Raw genomic sequence first — 16,698 nt, 5'->3', positions numbered from 1 at the left:
AGACCATAACAACAGCTTGAAATTATTACTGTTGTTTGCTAATATTATTAACGTTTATTCTTCTTTTGTACTCTGCCTTTCCTCACTGGGACTCAAAGCAGATTACAAATATGATAAGCACTGCTCTGCCAGTCGGCAAGCCAATTACAAAGTGAGACAGACGCATTTGAATCCAACTGCTAAGAATGACGCTGTGGGGCTGGGCTAGCTACAGGTATGAGAAATTTAATCTCACAGCCAGATTCTTAACAAACAAAATAATCCAATGGGGCTGGCAACTGAATAATTGTTGTCTAAGACCTGGTGGAGCACTCTATCTTGTGAGAGCCGGGCCCTGCAGGATCTATTGCAATTCCGCAGAGGTCTGGAAGACGGAACTGCTCTGCCAGGCCCATGATTGAGGGCCGCAGCGCCCCCCCCCCCCCCCCACTTACTTGGCCTCCCTTTCTTCTCCTATTCCCTACCCCTTGTTTCCTCTCCCCTACCCCTTGGTCATGTTTATTGTATGGAGCGTGGGGCTGTACAACCTGGAAAACCCGCAACATCCTAGTAAAACTTGGCACCTTAAAAATAAAATATCTCACAAGAAGGATAATTTAAATTACAATAGTTCCAGTAGTATTTTCTCCTGACATCTGTGGCTTCCTGCATTTTGCCTGCATCTATGGCTTCCACACATCTTTGAATAGTGCACTGCTGTGGAGTAATAGATCATTATGTAGGTGTAGTGGTTAAGAGCAGGTGCATTCTAATCTGGAGAACCAGGTTTGATTCCCCATTCTTCCACTTCATCTGTGGAGGTTTATCTGGTGAACCAGATTAGCTGTGCACTCCTACACATGCCAGCTGGGTGACCTTGGGCTAGTCATAGTTCTTTGGAGCTCTTTCAGCCCCACCTACCTCACAGGGTGTTTGTTGTGAGGGTGGGGATGAAAAGGAGATTGTAAGCCCCTTTGAGACTCCTTACAGGAGAGAAGGGGGGGTGTAAATCCAAACTATTCTTCTTCTTCTTCTCTACTGGAAAATCCAGTAGCAAACCATTGCTCTTTTTGGTTTGCTACTGGATACCGCCCAATAACAGTTATTGCCCCTTCTTCCTGGTTCTGGGCGTGTTTCTTTACGTGTTTATATTGAACTGTGTTATAATTTTAAATGTTTTTCATTGTTTTAACGTTTTACATGCACCGCTTTAGGGACCGCCATCAGGTGGAAAGGCAGCATAAAAATGTTTCAGTAAATAAAAACAGCGGCTGAGAGTGGGCACGGGCACAGCAAGCCAGATACGTTTGCCCACATGAGACCAACCAAACTGTCTGTCAAAGTAGAGTTCTTCACGACTTCTGAACTGAGCCGCTAACCGCTCTGAATTTCCTTCTTGGCAGTTTCGGTGAGCATGCAACCTGTCGCCACTCCGATGCCGATCGTTGCCCACGCATCCATCGGTGGCAGCCTCTCCACGTCCACTGTCAGCAGCAGCGGGCCGGTTAACAGCGATGGGACGAAGAAGACGCTCGTCACGCTATTTGCAAACAACAGCGGTAAAGAGAAAGGCATTGACATTCTAGCAATAAGAAGGTGGCATTTGGGGCGCTTTTAGTGTCTGTGGGCAGTATGCCGGTCTGCGCAGTGCTCCGAGTTAGAATCCTGCAAGTAGTGTTCCAAATAAAGCTGAATTTTGGAACCTGTATGAATCGCTTTGGCCCCTTCCGCACATGCAGAATAATGCACTTTCAATCCACTTTCACAATGGTTTGCAAGTGGATTTTGCAGGTGGTGGTCGTGGGGGTGGGGTGGATTTCACAGCTGCCAGATCTTTAGCTGGTTGTTGGCCTTCATTACAATTCGAGCCTCCCCCAGAGGCCTAGGAAGTTGTAATGTATCGGCGTAGTATTCGTGTGGATCCCAGCAGGGCTGCCTTCTGAATTTGACCAATGTTAATGTTGTCAATTCAAAGGCGATTCATCATACAGAATAAAGTTGTTGTTGTTGTTGTTGTTGTTGTTGTTGTTGTTGTTGTTGTTGTAGGGCTGATTACTTTTCCTTGAGGTCGAGTTGACAGAAGACGTGACCGTTCCTTTAAATTTCGCTTTTCTTTCTTGTTCTCTTTCCCCTCCAGCCGGCACTCCTCTGGTTCAGCAAGGGGGACAGCCGCTAATCCTCACTCAGAACCCCACCTCCAGCCTCAGCACGGTGGTCACCCAGCCAGTCCTCCGGCCTGTGCAGGTGATGCAGAACGCCAACCACGTCACCAATGCCCCAGTGACCAGTCAACCAATCTTCATCACCACCCAGGTGAGAGGGCCCCCCCACGTTCCTCAATGTTTTGCCATGAAAATCATAGTGTTGGAAGAAACCCCAAGGGCCATCCAGTCCAACCCCCTGCAGTGCAGGAACACACAATCAAAGCACTCCTGACAGATGGCCATCCAGCCTCCCTTTAAAAAACTCCCAAGAAGGAGACTCCACCACACTCCCAGACAGTGCACTCCACTGTCAAACAGCCCTTACTGTCAGGAAGTTTTTCCTGGTGTTTAGGTGGAACCTCTTTTCCTTCACCTTGAACCCATGACTCCTTTTCCTAGGCCGTTTCCGCACGGTTATGCTCCCCACGCCAAGAGTTCTGCCTTGCCGGGCGGGCGCAATCTCGCTTCGCAGACGTTAAAGCCGCGCGAAGCAGGCTGGCAGAGGTTCTCGGTGAGAGGCGGCTCCAAGACGGAGCCGCTTCTTCATTCGTCTTCACTCACGATGTCTCCGTCGCTCCCCAAAGCTGGAAACATAGCGCCTCCGCCCACGCCGCCCTCCGACCCCTGGAGGTCGGAGGACAGTGTGGGCGGGCTTCCACGCCAGCCAGTGACGACGGGAGACATCGCGGGAGTGGGCGGAGAAGGGAGACAGCGTCTTCCCCGGTGGCACGGTTCACACCGCGCCGCCGGGAAGACGCTTCTCAACAACAACCCTTTAAAGGGTTGTCAGCTTAGGGCAGCCTGACACCGGCCTCGAGCGTTTAGTTGTCGGCGCTACGCGCTGCAGCAGCGCCACCCAGTTAACGGGTATTCTGGCGGGCGGCGCTTTTACCGCCCCCAGTGTCGCCGCTTTTGGGCCGCATGAAACGGCCCTAGTCTCTGGAGCAGCAGAAAACAAGCTTGCTCCCTCTTCGACATTACATCCCTTCAAATATATAAACATAACCATCATGTTCTCCGCCGCGCGCCCCCTGCGCCCCCCGGGCCACCTTCTTTTCTCCAGACTAAACATACCCAGCTCCCTAAGCCTCCTTTTGTAGGGCATGGTTTCCAGACCTTTACCAATTTGGTCACTTCCTCTGGACCTGTTCCAGCTTGTCAATATCCTTCTTGAATTGCGGTGCCCAGAACTGAACACAGTACTCTAGGTGAGGTCTGACCAATGCAGAGAAAAGTGGTACGATTACTTCCTTCCATCTAGACACTTGCTTGGATCAGAGCCCCACCAGACAAGACTTGTGAATAGGCACTTGCCTGGCCAACTTTGACAAATAAGACTCCCCAACCGCAACTGGACCGGATCGCTACCTGGAAATGTTGGGTTTCTTTTCCTTTTTGTTTTGGCCACAATCTTGCTCCTGCCAGCCCCTGAATTAAGAAACCTTTTTTTTTTAAGTAAATGAAAGCTCATGTTCTTAGGAAGATTGTATTAATATTCTGGGTTGCTAATTTCAATTATTGTTTTATGTTGGTTTTATGGAGAGATTTATCTTTGATGTACACCGCCCTGAGCCTTCTGGGGAGGGCGGTCTAAAAATGCAATAAATAAATAAATAAGGTGAATTGTATTGTTGAAGGCTTTCACAGCCAGAATCACTGGGGTGTTGTGTGGTTTATTGGAGCAACCCATGGCCGTGTCTCTTAGCAGTATTCTCTTACGTTAAAAGCGTTCACATCTGTGGTTGGCATCTTCAGAGGAACCTCTGAAGATGCCAGCCACAGATGCAGGCAAAACGTCAGGAGAGAATGCTGCCAGAACACGGCCATACAGCCCGGCACCACACAGCACCCCAAGGTGAATTGTGTTTCTGATACCACTTTTGGCATTCCCACAGAATTATAAGAACATAAGAACAAGCCAGCTGGATCAGACCAGAGTCCATCTAGTCCAGCTCTCTGCTACTCGCAGTGGCCCACCAGGTGCCTTTGGGAGTTCACATGCAGGAGGTGAAAGCAATGGCCTTCTGCTGCTAATTATGACCTACCTGAGGCTCTGGTTTTCCTGATGCTGAACTAAACCTAATATAGCTGTGGTGTAGTGATTAAGAGCAGGTAGACTCCAATCTGGTGGACCAGGTTTGATTCCCCACTCCCCTACATGAGCGGCAGACTCTTATCTGATGAACTGCATTTGTTTCCTTGCTCCTACTGGTTGACCTAGGGCAGGGGTAGGAACCTAAACTCAGATAAATAGGAGCCCACTTCCCGTCAGCCCCTACCAGCATGGCCAATTGGCCATGCTGACAGAGGCTGATGGGAATTGTAGTTCCTGAACATCTGGAGAGCCGCAGGTTCCCTACCCCTGACCTAGGGCCAGACACCTATGTTTCCTTGCTCCTACTGGTTGACCTAGGGCCCTGCAAACTAAACTCTCTCAGCCGCACCTACCTCACAAGATGTCTGTTGTGAGAAGAGGAAGGGGAAAGGAGTTTGTAAATTGCCTTGAGTCTCCTTACAGAAGAGAAAGGTCAGGTATAAATCCAAACTCCTCCTCCTCTTCTAGTACGGTGTGATGTGGTGGTTAAAATCAGTGGGCTCTAATCTGGAAAACCAGGTTTATTTCCCTGCTCCTCCACCTGAAGCCTGCTAGATGACCTTGGGCCGGTTACAGTTGTTGAAGAACCCTCTGAGCCCCACTTACCTCATCGGGTGTCTGTTCGTTTTATTTATTTATTGTATTAAATTTATAAATGTTTGTTGTGGGGAGAGGAAGGGAAGGAGCTCAGAAGCTGCTTTGAGACTCTTAACGGTAGAGAAAAGTGGGGTATAAAGGCTGTTTCTGTTTCCTTTTGCTTGCCTGCTGCAGGGTTTCCCTGTGCAGGGCAACGTCCACCGCCTGTGCAGGAACAATTCCATGAATCAGGTGGGAATTGTTTTGAATGTACAGCAAGGCCAGACAGTGAGGCCCATCACCCTAGTCCCAGGTAAGGGGGAAATGGGAACTGTGAAGTCAAAAGGGGTGAAGTTGTGAAAAGAGGAGAGGAGCAGAGTTTACACCAGACATACAAGTTAGCATGGTTGTATCCCGTGCATCATTTGAACACATGAACTTGCCTTATACTGAATCAGAGGTCAGCCTTGTGTGCTCAGACTGGCAGCCTAGCTCTACAGGGAGTCTCAGGTGGAGATCTTCGCTTTCACCTCCTTCCTGATCATTTTTAACTGGAGATGCTGAGGGTGAAATCTGGGACCTTCTGCGTGCCAAGCAAATGCGTACTCCTGAGCCACAGCCTATTCCCTACTAGAGTGTGACCCTGAGCAGGGGAGTTATACCAGCTTTTAGAGCCCTCGCTGACTTCCCTTTAGAAGGATTGCATTGTTAGATACATGCTTGTCTTTTTGACCAGCGTGGTGTAGTGGTTAAGAGCAGGTGGATTCTAAACTGGAGAACCAGGTTTGATCCCCCACTCCTCTACCTGAGAGGCAGAGGCTTATCTGGTGAACCAGAATTGTTTCCCCACTCCCATATTCTTTGCTACTGGGATGACCTTTGGAGGCTGTGAGTCACAGTTCTCTCAGAACTCTCTGAGCCCCACCTACCTCACAGGGTGTTTGTTGTGGGGGGGGGGGGGAAGGGAAAGGCGCTTGTAAGCCACCTTGAGTCTCCTTGCAGGAGAGAAAGGAGGGATATAAATTCAAACTCCTCCTCCTCCTTGCCTTTCTCTGAGTTTGCAAAGAATGCAGGGAGAGGGGACTTTATTGAAGATGAGCTGGAAAGAATTGGAGAGGAAAGAGGATCAGAAAGAAAGAGATGGCACTTCATCTCACCACCAAGATCACAAAACAGTGTTCAGTAAATATAGGAAGTTGCCTTATACAGAGTAATTCTCATGCATTGTTAAGGCAGAGGAGGGACTGTTGAAACCCCTGCTACATGAAATCCTCTAAATGGCAGTGCCAATAAAGTTCTTTGGATCTTTACTGCTTTGCTACTTAGCTACAGGCCTTTTTAACTTAGTTGTGGTACGATCATTGTGAAAGGCTAGTGAAGAACTATAAACAGACCCCATATCTGGGATTACAATCTGGGTTTTCAGGCCCTAGAATTTTTTCAGTTTAGAAATTAAAATGTGGGATGTGTTTGAGAACGGTGGAAGATAATGTCTTGATGCAAAATCGATGCAGAAATTTAAATGTTATGTTCCCTTTGACGTTCCTGACTAGCAAGCACCACACCCGAGCCTTCTTGTTACATTGTTATAGCTGGGAGGTTTGGAGTCCAGTGGGCTACCCTTTAATAGGCCAGTGAGATGTTCAGGGTGTGAACTGCCAAGAATTAAGGCTCCCTTTGTCGGGTTCAGTTTGGAGTGGAGATCCTTGAGTCCTTATATCTGAGTCAGGAATTGGGTGGGATGTTGCAAAGAAGGGACTCAGGGGGCAAAGGTGTAATCAGATCTATTAGAATAGATGAGAAATGCTTTGGGCTCCCTATTCACTACCGGGGCCAATTCAGCATACAAGGCCCTGCAACAGCCTGGGCCCTACATACCTGAAGGAACCCCTCATTCCATACCAGGGGCCTGCAACCTGCGGCTCTCCAGATGTTCATGAACTACAATTCCCACCAGCCCCTGCCAGCATGGTCAATTGGCCATGCTGACAGGGGCTGATGGGAATTGTAGTTCATGAACATCTGGAGAGCCACAGGTTGCAGACCCCTGTTCCATACAGATCTGCCCAGGCGCTGAGGTCAGCTAGGGGGGGCCCTCCTGGCAGTCCATCACCTTCCGAGATTGGGGGAGAGGTACCTGGAGGACCTTCTCTGTGGTGGCATTGGCACTCTGGAACACTCTCTCCCCCAGAGGTTTACCAGGCGCCAACTCTGCAGGAGTTTAGGCACCTGGTCAAGACCACCCTCTGTACCCAAGTATACAGGTGACCCCTTCTGGGTGGTGCCTCCTCCTCCAACCCAGACTCCCTTTTTATTTTGATCCCAGCCCCAGCTGTCTCCTGGTTTAGCCTCAGCCTCAGCTGAAGCTCTGAAATGTGTTGTGGTTGGGTGCTTACGTATTTTGAGGAGGGCGAGGGCAGAGGATGGGCACATCAAGGAGGTTTTAGGGCAGTTTTAGATGTTTGTGTTTTTGTGGTGATTCTACGATTTCACCCCACTCAGGGACTTTGTTGAGAAGTGGGAAATAAATATACAGGAAATAAATAATTTGGCATCTGTCACGAGAATCCCGTGTCTCCATTCAATCTGAGGGCAGGGGTGTTTGTCTGTGTGTATGTGCGTGTGCACGCATTATTCTGAATATGTGAATGAACTTCAGGTCAGTCTCATATTGCTGCTGCATTATATATATGAATAGTTTCAATATTTTGGGGGTATCAGCTTTCGAGAGTCAAACCTTAATTTGTCAGATACGCAACAAAGTAGGTCTTGACTGGGGTGCTGTGTGGTTTCCGGGCTGTATGGCCGTGTTCTAGCAGCATTCTCTCCTGACGTTTCGCCTGCACATATGGCATCTTCTGCACATCTGGCATCTTTTGCCTGCATATCTGGCTGGCATCTTCAGAAGAATCCTGAAGGCCGAAAGCGATCAGGAGAGAATGCCCTGCTAGAACACGTGCTTTCAGCTCTGAAGCCAATACAGCACCCCAGTGATATTCCGACCGATGAGAAGCCACCTGACAATACATAGGTCTTGACTCTCCATAAGTTTATACGCCCAAAATTTTGTTGGTCGCTAAAGGTCACTAGACTTTAGCTAGCGTGATATAGCGGTTAAGAGCAGGTGGGCTCTGCTCTGGAGAACTTGTTTGATTCCCCACTGTTCCACATGAACAGGGGACTCTTATCTGGTGAACTGAATTCCCCCCGCCACCCCCCCACACACACACACACACAAAGCCTATTGGGCCAGTCATGGTTCTCTCAGCCCCACCTAACCTGCAAGGTGTCTGTTGCAGGGAGAGGAAGGAAAAGGAATTTGAAAGCCCCCTTCAGACAGGAGAGAAAGGCAGGGTATAAATCCCAACTATTCTTCGGTTTATGAATATAAATCTCGTGGCACTTAAAAGTCTTGCAGAAGAATTCCTAGTGCAGTGGTGGCGAACCTTTGGCACTCCAGATGTTATGGACTACAATTCCCATCAGCCCCATCAGCATGGCCATGCTGGCAGGGGTTGATGGGAATTGTAGTCCATAACATCTGGAGTGCCAAAGGTTCGCCACCACGGTCCTAGCGTAACATTGTATGGATAAAGCCCTCAAAGCACCTGGTCCTAGTATAGAAATGTGTCAGTTTCAACGACGCTGCAAGATTTCCTGTTCTGGTGGTCGCCGTTTCAGGGCAACGCAGGGATCTGACGGGCCCTTCTGTCCTTTTCCCCCAAGCCCCAGGTACCCAGTTTGTGAAACCCGCTGCTGTCGGCGTCCCTCAGGTCTTCTCCCAAGTGGCCCAGGTGAGACCAGGACCGACGATGCCGGTCCGACCGCCCTCCAACACTTTCACTACGGTCATTCCCGCCACCCTTACCATCCGGAGCACGGTACCGCAGTCCCAGGCGCAGCCGCAAAGTAAGTCCACTCCCAGCACCTCCTCTTCTGCCACTTCAACGCAGCCAGCAGCACTGGGACAGTTAACTGTACAGCAGCCAGGGCAGCCCTCTCAAGCTACTAACCCCAAATTAGGTAAGAGGAAAACCGAGGAAGAGAGTTATCCTTTCCACATCGCGGCTTCCCCCCCATCGCAGGTTTTGATGTATCACCGAGCGGCGTGAGAAACTAAGTGGGAATTTGGGGAGGAGTTTCCGCCCAGCCCGCAGACAATACGCAACGGCCAGCAGATAACACAGAAAAAGTTTAGACACTCAGAACTGCGTAAAATTGACGTAGAGTATTGTATGATATCAACATATCTTATCTTTTAATACCATAAATACACACGATTCCTTTTTTAAAAGTTAAAATGAAAGTAAAGGGAAAAAAATTAGGCTTCTTCTCTGGCACCAAGGGAGGGCCAAACATTTTTTGCCCCTCACTCCCTCAATGTGGAAGGGATAACTGTATCTTATCATTTGGTCTTCATTGTCTGTAGAGTCCCCCGCCCTGCGTAAGTGCATGACGATGTTATTTGTTCAATTGGTTTCAAAGTTTGCATCCCACCTTTCCGCCTTGACAAGGGTCAGCAAGACAGCTAGCGATTTCGAACAGGGATGTTGAACTCTGACCCTCCGGATGTCAATTCCCATCAGCCCCTGCCAGCATGGCCAATTGGGCGGGTGGGACTTGTAGTCCATGAACACATGGAAGGCCAGAGTTCAACACCCCCTGATTTAAAACATATGTGGCAAAATCACATAATGTCATTCCATTAATCTCTGCGATATAGATTTGAAAAGGAGCAGTTATGTGTCAGTGAGAGCCAGCGTGGTGTAGTGGTTAAGATGTTAGACTAGGATCTGGGAAATGCAGGTTCAAATCCCTGCTCTGCAATGGAAACTGGTTGGGTGACCATTGGCCAGTCACGCACCCTCAGCCTCGACCCTGGCAAGTATTTGGATGGGCAGCCTCCAAGGAGTAATCTGGTGAACTGGAGCAGCAGGCTGTAATCTGGTGAACTGGTGAACTGCCTGGCATAGAGGCAGGCAGGGGTAAACCACCTTTGAACGACACTTGCCTTCAGAACTCTGCAGGTTTGCCAAAAGTGACTTGACGGCAAAAAATTATACATCAGGTCGAGAGAGCAGATTTGAGGCGCCGCCCTTCCCCTGGGAGCACATGGATAAAACAAAAAACAAACCGGCTCAGTTCAGGCAGAAAATGGAACTCTGGTTAGTTTGGGGAACCCAGGACTGAGCTTTCAGACTAACAACCGTGCCGCAAACGCTTGCTTTGGGGTCTTTGCACCGTCTGGGATTCTCCAGGATGAACAAAGGCAATTGGTGACTTCTGTGCCCGGCCCCTTGGCCTGTCTTGTTCTGCAACTTTCCACATTCTCTTCTTTTCCTGCTTCCTGATCCTTGTAGCATTTGGAGGCACTTGGGAGAGCCAGCATAGTGTAGTGGTTAAGAGCAGGTGGACTCTAAACTGGAGACGCGGGTTTGATTCCCCACTCCTCCACATGAGCAGCAGGCTGTAATCTGGTGAACCGGATTTGTTTCCCCGCTCCTACACACAAAGCCTGCTGTGTGAACCAGTGGCGTAGCGCCAAGGGGGCTTGGGGGAGGGGTTGTGATGCCCCAGGTGCGCGCCAGTGCAGAGGCATGGCAGGGGCTCAAGGTGCATGTGTGCCCTGGGCACAGTTCCCCCTTGTTCCAGCCCTGGCATGGAACCTGGGCTAGTCACAGTTCTCTCCAACTCTCGCAGCCTCACCTACTTCACAGGGTGTCTGTTGTGGGGAGAGGAAGGGAAAGGAGTTTGTTAGCCCCTTTGAGACTCCTTACAGTTGAGAAAAGCGAGGAATAAATCCAAACTCAAACTCTCCCATCATCATGCAAAGCAGTTGCTGTACAGTTGCAGAGTGTGGCAGATGTTCAGGTGCTCAGGAGCAGCAGCAGAAGGCCATTGCTTTCACATCCTGCACATGAGCTCCCAAAGGCACCTGGTGGGCCACTGCGAGTAGCAGAGGTCTGGACTAGATGGACTCTGGTCTGATCCAGCAGGCTAGTTCTCATGGTCTTATGTTGCTTTGAGAACAAACCAGGATTTAGCCAGGATGATTGTGTGTTGCTACATCACATGAAGTCAAAAGTGAAGACTAGCAGTGACTCATAAACCAAATTCAAGCTGTAGTTTGCTGGACCCTAACCAACCGTAGTTTGTGGCAAAGTGTTTATATTAATGAAGATCTTTACAAAGGTTCTTGATAAAGAACCTAGAGGAAGCCCCTACTGAAATAGGTTATGGTGGAAAACAGGCATAGCACACAAAAAATGGGAGGGACAGAAAGAAGATTGTTTAGACCAGGGGTCACTAACTTGTTCTTTGATGATAGACAATTCTGAGCAATGGAAAATATCCTAAGTTGCTTCCCCCACCTCTGGCGTTTTACAATGTCCTAGAAACAGAACATGCATCTTGAGGTCCAGCAATGAAGCTGTCAGCTGAGCGACATGATGCCACCTGTTGATGCTACCTGTTGAGGGACTTCCTTGATATGGAATGCACTCAGTGCATAAGGGTGTGGGGTATGATTGTTTTCCCAGCGTGGCGTAGTGAGCAGGTGCTCTCTGATCTGGAGAACCAGGTTTGATTCCCTGCTCTGCCACTTGAGCTATGGAGGCTTATCTGGTGAACCAGATTAGCTCATGCACTCCTAATACATGCCAGCTGGGTGACCTTGGGCTAGTCACAGTTCTTCTCAGCTCTCTCAGCCCCACCCACCTCACAGGGTGTTTGTGAGGGGAGGGGGAAGGCGATTGTAAGCCCCTTTGAGTTTCCTTACAGGAGAGAAAGGTGGCGTATAAATCCACTCCTCTTCTTTTTAAGAAGTTTTTTGTGTGTTAACGTAGCAGGGAGAGAATAAGAAAAATAATACTAAGGGGATTTTCTCTTCTAAAAAGGGTTGTGTCCTGCAGGCGCATTCCACTAACAGTGAGACTTTCCCCAACTCAAGGCTGTTCTCCTGAAATAAGAGTATCCTTGTCTTGTGGGAAAAGGCGCTGCTATTAGTAGAACGGATGGAGCCCAACGCTGGTAGCTTCTTTTTAAGAAATTGGGCAGGCTTTTTCAAGTTCTTCCATATCTCAAAAAGTCATTCGGAGAAAGTCACTTAGATCTTTTCCGCACATGCAGAATAATTCACTTTCAACCCACTTTCACAATTGTTTGCAAGTGGATTTTGCTGTTCCGCACAGTAAAGCCCTCCGGGGGAGGGCGGTATATAAATATAGCCAGCCAATCAATCAATCAATCAATCAATCAATCAATCAATCAATCAATCAATCAATCAATCAATAAAATCCAGTTGCAAAGTGCACTGAAAGTGGATTGAAAGAGCATTATTCTGCATGTGCGGAAGGGCCCTTCGTAACATCCAAAAAGTGCTTAACTGAACTCGTTCAAGTACTGAGCGGTAAATAAGGGAGATGTGTTTTAATCTCTTGGCAGTCCTAGATTTTGGAACAGGCAGGAGTTACTGTTGATTCCCATATTCCAGAAGGAGGTTGATGAGGCTTTCAAGGGAGAGAGGTCAATGCTGAGACCTGAATTGTGTAACTTCACATGGGATTAAAAGAGGGCTGTTTTAATCCTGCAGGCTAATCCAGCCATCCTCAAATTAGGGGGAAGGAATGTTAACCCCACCCTCCTTTTCCTAGTTAAGTGTAGGACACCCTATAGCTCAGTATTTCCAAAGAGGGGACATATTTTTGCTGCTTAGTCCTTTGTCTGAGGGGCCATTTGGGGTACCTTTCCAGCATGGCCTTGATTTCATCTAATAAAATGTCTGTTCCAACACCTTCCCGTTCCTCTGGAGACTGAAAAACCCCTTCCCTTTCGACAGTGAGCATTGCCAGCTTCGTGACGGTGAAAAGGCCCGGGGTAACGGGCGAGAACAACAACGAGGTGGCAAAGCTGGTGAACACAGTGAACACCATCCCTTCGCTAGGCCAGGGCTCAGGACCCATCGTGGTCTCCAACAACAGCCCCGCCCATGGCTCCCAGAGAGTGACTGCGTCCGACGCCTCATCCCTGAAAGGTAAGTTCTGCCAGGCCCGGAGGCTTTGACCCCTGATGGCACTTCTCAGCAACACTCTACTGTGGGATACAGTACAGTTCTACCAGGCCTACAGTCGAGGCAGTTCAGTCTTATCAACTTCCTGGCCTTTCTTTGCTTTCCCTTACCTTTTCTTTTCTGTTTCCTTTTCCCTTAAAGGAGAGCCCGCGTGGTGTAGTGGTTAAGATCAGGTGGACTCTAATCTGGAGAACCAGGGTTGATTCCCCCTCCTCCACCAGAGTGGCCGAGGCTTATCTGGTGAACCAGATTTGTTTCCCCACTCCTCCACACAAAGCCTGCTGGGTGACCTTGGGCCAGTCACAGTTCTCTCTGAACTCTTTTTTTAAAATAAATTTTTATTGTGTAGTTTGAAATTTCAGTACATTTATATAGTATATACATTCATATACATTTATATGAATATACATTCAGTACATTAAATTTCAGTACAATATGCATTCATATTGACAGATTCCAAACCATACTTTCCCCCCTTTTTCCCCTCCCTCCCTCTATTTTCTTTCTCATATATTTAAGCAAGCAGCAATAAGTTCATTCTTTGTATCTCTTCTCCCATATTTCTTCTTTGACTCCGATATCTTTCATCCAGTCCGTAAATTGTGTCCAGATCTTCAAAATGTCTCTCTGTTTCTCTTGCCATAAATTATCTCTTGCCATTATTTCAAAAATGTCCAGTTGTGTTTGTTCCCATATATATTCTAGCCATTTCAAAATAGTCAATTTCTTCTTATCTTTCCATCCCAATGCTATTACTGCGTGTGCAGCTTTTATCATCCTTTTATACATTAAACCATATTTTTTATCTATTTTATTCTCCTCAATTATTCCTGTAAACAGCAAACCTTTGGAGTGCTGTGTGGTTTCCAGGCTGTATGGCCGTGTTCTAGCAGCATTCTCTCCTGACGTTTTGCCTGCATCTGTGGCTGGCATCTTCAGAGGATCCTCTGAAGATCCCAGCCACAGATAGCAATCGGCGAAACGCCAGGGAGAGAATGTTACAGAACACGGTTCCCTGATACAGCCCGAAACCACATAGCACCAAATCGCGCGATTCCGGCCGTGAAAGCCTTCGACAATACAGCAAACCTTTGTTTAATGCTATTTTAATCTTCACAAGTTTCTCTATATACAATAATATTTTTTCCCAAAAATTTTTCACCTCTTTACATTCAATCCACATATGAGTGTAATAAGTACTATTGGTTCTCTGCAGTGCCATCATTTCCCTCTAAAATCCTTATGAGCTAGTTGTATTGGAGTTCCTATACCATTTTAAATGCTACTTTATTTTTCTTTCCATCACTGCATACTTTCCTATTTTTATATTATTTATACTTTCCAATATGTGGTCTATTTTTTCATCGTCTATCACTTCTTCCTTCTCCCATTTTTGTTTTAAAACTCTTTTCATGAATTCTTTATCCTCTATCGTACAATTGTATATAAAACGTAGGATCTTTGTTTTGTCTTACACTTTTTCAGACATTGTGCCGTTATACGTTTTCCTTTTATTCTTGAAGCCTTTATTCTTTCCCAAATCCCTCTTAGCACTAACCACTTCTCTGTACCACCTATTTCTATGAAATTCTGTAATGTCATCAAATCGCCTCCTTCCCCTATTAAATTTGCTACTGTATGTATTCCATGTTCTGTCAACTTCCTTATCCCCTTTACACCTTCTTTTCCTCCTATGCTTGCCAGTGGTGTCGAATCCAGGATGCCAGGCATCCATTTGTTTTCTCCATTTCCCCCATATTTCCAACATCACCTTTCTTGGTCCAATTACTCTTTGTTTTTCTTTATTCATATCGTCTGTGAATATTCCATACCTACCCATCCCTTCATTTATTTCATTCTCAAATTTAATCCATTTATCTATTTTATTTTCCTTAATTTCCATCAGACTCTTAATCTGAAATGCTTCATAATATTCTTGCATCTTCGGAATGCCCCAGCCTAGAAGTTTTTTTTTTGTCATATATATACCTTTATTCATTGCTCTTACCGATTTTTGGTTGAATAGCCATGCTTTTAATCGTTTGTCCCAATCCTCAAAACATTTCTTTTTAATGTCTAGCGGAAGAGTTCTAAAAAGATAGAACATTTTTGGCATTATGCACATCTTTAATGCCTTTATTTTTCCGGTTATAGATAGAATCTTTGTCTCCCAATCTTTTAATTGTTTCAAAAAAAATTTCCACCTTTCCTCATAATTATATTTTATCATTTTCTCCATTCTCTGTGTTATTGTTATTCCCTCTTTCTGAACTCTCTCAGCCTCATCTGCCTCACAAGGGGTCTGTTGTGGGGAGGGGAAAGGCGTTTATAAGCCGCCTTGGTCTGGTAGTTTTGCTCCTAGTGTTTCACCCGCGTTGGTGACTGGCACCTTCAGAGGATGTCATGGTGATATGTGTTTCTCTCCGTAGAGAAGCCATGGCCACACTGCCCAAAAAATCCACAACAGTCCATTGATTCCGGCTGTGAGAATCTTTGACAATACAAATGTCACACAGTCATGTTTGCTTGTCCATCTGGCCTTTTGTTTCTGGTGTTTTGTTTTGTTTTAAATCGCAAGTAGTTCCACAGTGGAATCAGCTGCCTGGGGAGATGGTGAACTCCCCCTCACTATCAGTCTTCAGGCAGCACCTGGACGGACACTTAACAAGGGATGTTTTTGGCTGATCCCGTTCTGATATTATGATTCTCTATGTTCCTGGTTCCAGCCTTGACCTTTCGCCCTTTTTTCCCCTTGTTACAGTCAGTTCTTCGCCGATCCCCGCCTTCGATTTGCAGGACAGTGGCAAGAAAGTCTGTCCGAGGTGTAACTCCCAGTTTAGAGTCACTGAAGCTTTAAGAGGCCATATGTGCGTAAGTAGCCCCTTCCCAGGAGGGGAGGACTTCACTTGATTTTGCTTGGCTGAGCCCAGAGTGGAAATGAGCCTGGGATAAACATTGCTTCTCATCTAGTCAAGTTGATGAAGTGGTAGGCCTGAGACTCACAGAGGGATGGCCTGTTTGGAACTCGTGGCTACTGGGCATTTTTTAAAACAGTTATAAGCCTGCCTTTTCCCCCAGGTAAACGGGCAGAGCTCAGATGCTGCAGTGCTCTTTCAGGTAAAAATGGATGTTGCTATGGCCACTGGCTCGGGTGGCTTTTAAAAAAGAGAGGGAGGTAGTTTCGAGGAGGTCTGTCAGCAGCTAATAGCCATGACAATTGGAACTCCATGTAGAAGAACAAATCCAAATCCAAAACCTTTATTAGGCATAAAACCGGAGTGTGTCAAGAATTTCAAATACAATAAGAAGATCATTATTGCGCAACTTGCAGCACACAGAGTAAAAATATAGCAACAGCTTCAGAGATTTCAACATTAGAGTTATTTAGAAGCTTAGCCATTTTTATTTTTTCAGAAAGGAGCATAAATCCTGTTGGTAATACAGTTCTCAAATCAGTTCTGATGTTGTTGTATTTTGAAAAATGAAGCAGAATGTGAGAAAGTGTATCAGTTGTATCAGGACAAAATCGACAGCAATTCTCATTTTGTGGAATACTAGAGAAGCGACCTTGAAGATGTACTGACGGAAAAGAGTTACACCTTGCTCTAGTCATATGTAGAAGAACATCAAAAGAGCCCTGCTGGATCAGAGCAGGGGTCCATCTAGTCCACCAGACTGTCTCACTCATTGGCCAACCAGTTCCTCTGAAAGGTCAACAGCAGGGCATGGAGACCGAGGTCTTCCCCTGATGAGGACATCAGAAGACCCCTTCTGGG

The 16,698-nt window shown here is 46.9% G+C and overlaps 1 protein-coding gene across 1 annotated transcript in view; it reads left to right on the top strand.

Annotated features, from left to right (window-relative positions):
- The window catches only part of POGZ (pogo transposable element derived with ZNF domain), a 56,181-nt gene that overhangs the window by 19,436 nt on the left and 20,047 nt on the right, over positions 1-16,698 (top strand). Inside the window, 6 exon segments of the mRNA XM_048511044.1 lie at positions 1,383-1,538; positions 2,117-2,292; positions 5,050-5,167; positions 8,581-8,877; positions 12,692-12,886; positions 15,684-15,793. Of these exon segments, the coding sequence (XP_048367001.1) occupies positions 1,383-1,538; positions 2,117-2,292; positions 5,050-5,167; positions 8,581-8,877; positions 12,692-12,886; positions 15,684-15,793 (1,052 nt within the window).

This window comes from Sphaerodactylus townsendi, linkage group LG01 (assembly GCF_021028975.2).
Source record: "Sphaerodactylus townsendi isolate TG3544 linkage group LG01, MPM_Stown_v2.3, whole genome shotgun sequence".
Classification (NCBI taxonomy): domain Eukaryota; kingdom Metazoa; phylum Chordata; class Lepidosauria; order Squamata; family Sphaerodactylidae; genus Sphaerodactylus; species Sphaerodactylus townsendi.
The sequence above is the reverse complement of the archived record's forward strand: the minus strand, read 5'-3'. Positions and strand labels throughout refer to the sequence as shown.